The 6,019-nt window shown below is 38.9% G+C and overlaps 1 protein-coding gene across 1 annotated transcript in view; it reads left to right on the top strand.

Annotated features, from left to right (window-relative positions):
* Positions 1-6,019, top strand: part of slc4a10b (solute carrier family 4 member 10b) — a gene marked incomplete at its 5' end in the record, with an annotated part of 33,124 nt that overhangs the window by 10,301 nt on the left and 16,804 nt on the right. Inside the window, 6 exon segments of the mRNA XM_014001505.1 lie at positions 934-1,015; positions 2,356-2,511; positions 2,819-2,960; positions 4,797-4,957; positions 5,145-5,330; positions 5,576-5,664. Of these exon segments, the coding sequence (XP_013856959.1) occupies positions 934-1,015; positions 2,356-2,511; positions 2,819-2,960; positions 4,797-4,957; positions 5,145-5,330; positions 5,576-5,664 (816 nt within the window).

Genomic DNA, 6,019 nt, shown 5'->3' with positions numbered 1-6,019 from the left:
GTTTAGAAAATAAACATCTCAGTTTCTCCGAAACACCTGCAACATACAGAATAACCACTGGTTTGGGTCTGGGTTTGGGGTCTTCATTTGCATCAGGACATTAGGTCACAGGGGTCTATAGTGCACATCCCAATAACCCCAAAAACATTTTTCTAAATGCCATAATATATTTCTACTCAAGCAAAGTATCAAAGTATTTGTACTTCATTACTTGACACCTTTGKATTTACAATTAGTTTTCTTAAACTGCCATTAAAATTAGGAGAAAATAGTTATTTTAAGACACAGAGTTCAGATTAGCCTGTCAGTCACAACAGATGCTTTTTTTTCTCTCTAAAGTGAGTCTGTTCAAAGAGCTGTTTATATCTGGAATGATATGAATTCATAACTTTTCCACAAAACCCCCATTTCTAAATGGCAGAAATACTCCTTTAAGTACTTTTAACTTCTTAAACTCTGTGTATTGATGAGCAGCTTACAGGTAGTCCATTTTTTCTTCCTTCAGAGCATCACTACAAAATTAGGAGAACACAAATTGTTTTTTCAGATAATTTCATGTTTGATCTTTTAACGGAACACGTCTCTGCGGAGTGAACAACCTTATTATAAAACAACTTTATTTGTGGGTGGGAAACAAAGTGCTCCCATGAGAACAAGCATTTTGTTTGAACAGTCATGAAACTTGTTCCTTGTGAATAAAAAGACATGTAATTAGTTTCCAAGGCAACTGTGCTATTCAGTGGGGGGATAATGTGTTTGTTCACGATGCCCTTGACTGCAGGGAACACCAAGTCAACAAAGATTTCATATCATTTGAGCTGCGTGAAGAAAACTGCAGAAGCTTCTGCGTTTTCATCKGCTTTGATGTAACGCAAAACCTTTATTGATTCAACATTTAAACCATGTTTCATTCTGACGCGTCTGTTTTAACAGAGGAATGACGATGAGGCGGTTGTGGACAGAGGAGGAACACGGTCCCAACAGAGAACCAACTTTGAGCAGGAAGATTTGGAAGGTACCAACGAGCATCAAGCAGCGAGTAATTGCTGCTGCTGCTGAGTCCGCCCACTCTGTCCTAACGACTACTGCTTTCCTCTTGACAGCTTTTTTTTAAAACTGGTAAAAGATAAGAGCAGAGTAGGAGGCTGAAGCTGTGGGTGAGCCGAGAGTGCATTAGTAATTCCACAATCACACACAAAAAAACAAATATATAAAAACAATGTCAGACATTGAGAAAGATTTATTAAGTTAAACAGTTGTAGAAAAATAGAGAAATTGGCGTTAAACATGGATCAAATTAAAAATCCCTTTCCTTAAAATTCTCATAAATTCAAGGGGAGTGCGGGAAGTAGGGGTGTGGTGAGTGCTGCAGCAACCTATGTCCGAATACACTGCCTGGCCAAAACAAACAAACAAACAAACAAACAAACAAACAAACAAACAAACAAACAAACAAACAAATAAACAAACAACTGTCACACACTCTAATACTTGGTTGGAAGTTTAAAGTTTAGTTTAAAGCAAAGGCAAGGAGGAAACGCACTTACCTACACCTTTATTTTTAAACTAAACTTTAAACTTTAAGCTAAACTGAAGCAGCACGGTAGATCTGCACATGGATTCTGCTCCTTCCTGTCTGTTGACCAATAGTACAGGAGCTGACCCATGAAGGAACGCCCACCTTATTTGCATAAAGAGGCAGAAATGCATAAGGTAATGTAGGAGAAAGAGAAATGTAAAAACTACACATGGAAATAAAGACTTAAGAAAAAAAATAATTAAATAAATTAAGAGACAGATGCATCTACAAGAAAGAGAAAMAATATATGCATATTTAAATTTTGTGCTTAAATACATAATTTTTTGGAACTAAGCTGGAAAAAATATGAAGTTCTTTATAAAACATGAGTCAAATTAGGTTAATTTGTGATTTTAAGTGTATTTATTGGTCCATTTATATATTTCTGCTTTTATTTGTAATTATGCCAGATTCGGTCTTTCATAGAAATTATTCTTTGAGCTGAACCTAGACCTAATCAACTGCAACAACCCCAGATCATATTAGTTAAATCTAGGTGGCAACTTTTGTTTTGGCCAGGCAGTGTACGTGGTTGAGGAAAAAAATGTGTGAGAGAGAGGGTGAATGTTTGTCTCGTTTGTCTTTGGCCTGAAATGTAGTGGGCTATGTGCATTTCTTCCAAGGGATGCTTGCTGCGATTGTAAATATAAATTTAACAGTTAACAYCATGTAACACCATACACTGTTTTTCTGATTTTGTGTTGTCCAAACCAACATACATAAATAAACCTCAGCTGTTGTTGATCTTCCTTAAATCATGTGGGATTTGTCCACAGGCCACAGGACACTCTACATCGGGGTCCACGTCCCCTTAGGCAACACCAGGCACCGCAGCCATCACAGGCACCGTCACCATGGGAAGAAACAGTGGAGGAGGAGGAGCAGGGAGCGGAGCCTCCCTTTGGTGGAGGGGAGAGAGTCACCAGTTTATGGTAAAAAAACAAAACAAAAAAAACTACCAATGCATTGGTTCATATTACACTGTATATCTGGTTCAGTTCATTTTAAAAAGGGGACATATACAAAATCCACGTTTTTAGCCATTTAAGATGTTTTGTTTTATATTTGGAGTCTCTCTCAAAGTACAATGGACTGTTTTGGAAGCTGGAGGGAGATGGGGCGTGAAGTGCTTCATTTGGATTTATAAAGAGACAGCGTCAAAATGAGTTTAGTTTTAAATGTGAAAAAGAAGGATTTAAAAGACTCATGTCTCTAAATATCTATCGCAACTCCTCCCAGACACCCCCTCTCAGAGGGTGCAGTTCCTGCTGGGAGCAGAAGATGATGACGAGGAGCACATCCCCCATGACCTCTTCACTCAGATGGATGAGATCTGTGTGCGAGATGGAGAGTGCGACTCTGAGTGGAGGGAAAGTGCCAGGTAATGTTAATCCTCCTGTTACCAAGTATCATCAACACACAGTAATCATGCCATCGACTGCAACTGTAATAGAAAAGAAAAGGTCAGGGCCATGATTCCACTCCATACCAATGAGACATGTTGACATTTGTCTAATGCTTCACTGCTTATTTTTTCACGGCGGCAATGTTTTGTTCAAAACTTTGGCCTCAACACAGACTATTGGCAAAATGTTTCAAGAACCAGTTAACAGATTTAAAAGAAAACTCCCAGAAAGGAACTATTGCTGGGTTGTAGATGACATACTATTGAAGTCATGAAATTCAGATTGTGTGTTTGTGTGCGTGTGGATAGGTTTTTCCTACAATGTGGACAATTTTTCAAAAAAAAAAAAAAAAAAAAAGCAGCCTCGCAGGGACTGAAATTAATCGTGGGGACCAATGCCAGGTCCTCACAGGTCCAAATGCAAATTACAGATGTGGGGTTAGGTTTAGGACCAAGGTTTAGGTTAGTTTTAGGATCAGGTAGGTACCTGTGAGGTTAATTTTAGGGTATATGGTCAGGGTTAGGCTAYAGTCTAAAAAATGAATGGAAGTCAAGGGAAAGTCCCCACAGGGTTTAAGAACAAATATATGTGTGTGTGTGTGTGTGTGTGTGTGTGTGTGTGTGTGTGGGGGGGGGGGGGTAAATGAAGCCTGTTTGCTTCTGTAATTCAGCTTCATAATGCCTAAATTCTGTGCCATGTATGGTTGTTGCAACTGCTCCAATCAGAAATCTAAAAGTGTTTTTCATGCTCTGAAAGTAGTGTATCAGAAAAAAGATGACAAAAGTGGTTTAACACAATCTATGACTAAAAAAACAGGAGGTGCGGACACAAACAATGCAAGAGTTTGCAGCAACCACTTWCTAACAGGAAAAGATTGTATTCTTAACATTGTATTTTCATATATGTTACTCACATTTGGGTTTACAGAAGCTAAAAAAGTATGTATTTACAAGTGGATCCAAGCACATGGAAAAAAAACGGGTTAACAAGTTGTTAGCGTTAGCGATAGCATTGTTATCATAGGCTAATTACTTAAAATAGCACAACTCACTACTCACCCAGRCACAAACAAGTCGACAACCATTTAAAGCTTCTTTGGATCCTRAATGTTTGACCCAACCTGAAACAAAATATTTGTGGCTTCSAGGCTTTTGAAAGCTTTCATCTGRYTTTTCTTCTAACGAGGTCTGYAGCACCAGATAGTTWGTTATGTCAWTTGYATYGGGACCGGGTAAATCCTACAGATTATATAACAASTCTTTTTTTATTAACACAATATGGACTATCAGTATGGAATATCATAAATGTACGCATATTTTTGCCACAATATATTTTCTGTGCCAGCCCATTTAGGACATTAGCATACTCGCTGTGATCCATTTCGCTGTGTTTTGAGAAGCAAAACCCCCATTTGAATTTCACGCATCATCTGGGTCACGTGACTGTAACCCAGCAATTGGATTAAAATCCACAGCTGATTAACTTTGGAATCAGCCTGCTTTAAAAATGATATAAGTTACTTTAAGGGATACTAGTTTCAAAGAACTTGCCACTACATTTTTCTTCTCCAGTAAACCAGAATTTTTCAAAAAGACGATGCTGTGGTGACATGATGAATACGACATATTTTATTTACACTGATCCTCTGATAAAAAGCAATAAGGAAGGAGAGTAAATGAGTGAAGCTGAGAGGATAAAGGAGCTCCATGTGAGGGCCTCAGAACGAACGAGTGTTCTAACTGCAGATCCAGAACAGATGGCTGGCCAGTTTGCCGTCTGCTGGCCTCACTGGATGCAAACTCCTCTTATAGGTGGCTGAAGTTTGAGGAGGACGTGGAGGACGGAGGTGAGCGATGGAGTAAACCCTACGTCGCCACGCTGTCCCTGCACAGTCTGTTTGAGCTGCGCAGCTGCATCATCAACAGCACAGTGATGCTCGACATGAGGGCTAACAGCATCGAGGAGATTGCAGGTAAACCTCAGCTTTTAACAGTTTCTGACAAGTGAAAATGGGATTGAGGGAGACTTGCTTTCTACAGAACTTTAACTAATAATAAAAAAGACAGTTTGCTGCATATGAGCTKCCATTGTTCGTGACCTTTAACCTTCAGTTAAATCCTAACACCTGCACTTACTGTTTGTGTGTTTTTCTACCTTAGACATGGTGTTAGACAACCAAGAGTTGTACTCGCCGCTGGGAGAAGAGCTCAGACAGAAAGTGCGTGAGACTCTCCTGAAGCAGCACCATCACCAGAACCAGAAGAAGTTGGCTAATCGCCTGCCGATTGTACGTTCCATCGCTGACATGGGCCGACGGGCGTCAGAGCTCCATCTGGACAAGAATGGTGAGCTTTTCGAGAGTTGCGCCCTCTGCAAACTAAAATACTGGGCAACTTCAGTTGAATGAAAACCTTAAAAAAAGCAAAATCTTGATTATGTGATGTCAGATTGGAATGACTGAAAATAGGGACACGTGTCTGTATTGCTTTATAGTCCAGTTAGAAATTTTCTGCAGGCAACCACTTCCACATTACTTGTAACTGGGTTAAAAGAGAGTAAAAAAACTTCTGATTTTTCGTTTTTTATTCAGGTCAGTTGACGGCCTCCCAGTCTCAGTTAGCAGCTCCAGATGGCAAAGGAGACATCAGCAGAGAGAACAGTTCTGTGGACTTCAGCAAGGTATGATGCTTGTTTTTAATGTGAAGTTGTTTTTTTTTTTAGGTCTGGTGGTCACTTACAGTATWTTTCTCCACAACAAGAAGGTTTTAGGTTCTAATCTGCAGAATGTGCATGTTCTTACTACTTACACTTCAAGGTTAATAAATGTCAAATTAAAAGTGAGACTTATTCTTATTGAAAAGAAAAAATAATTAGGTCCTCTGGATGGGTTCTTCTTTAGTGAAACGTTTCGTAGAGAAGAACCCATCCAGAAGACCTACTTATTATTTCTTTTTGATTTTTTTTCTACCTGGATTACTGAGATGCATCAGGAAATTATTATTATTATTATTATTATTATTATTATTATTATTAT

Source organism: Austrofundulus limnaeus, unplaced genomic scaffold (genome assembly GCF_001266775.1).
Source record: "Austrofundulus limnaeus strain Quisiro unplaced genomic scaffold, Austrofundulus_limnaeus-1.0 Scaffold9, whole genome shotgun sequence".
In the NCBI taxonomy this organism is placed as follows: Eukaryota; Metazoa; Chordata; class Actinopteri; order Cyprinodontiformes; family Rivulidae; genus Austrofundulus; species Austrofundulus limnaeus.
Note: the sequence above shows the minus strand (reverse complement) of the source record. Positions and strands in the feature narration are given on the sequence as shown.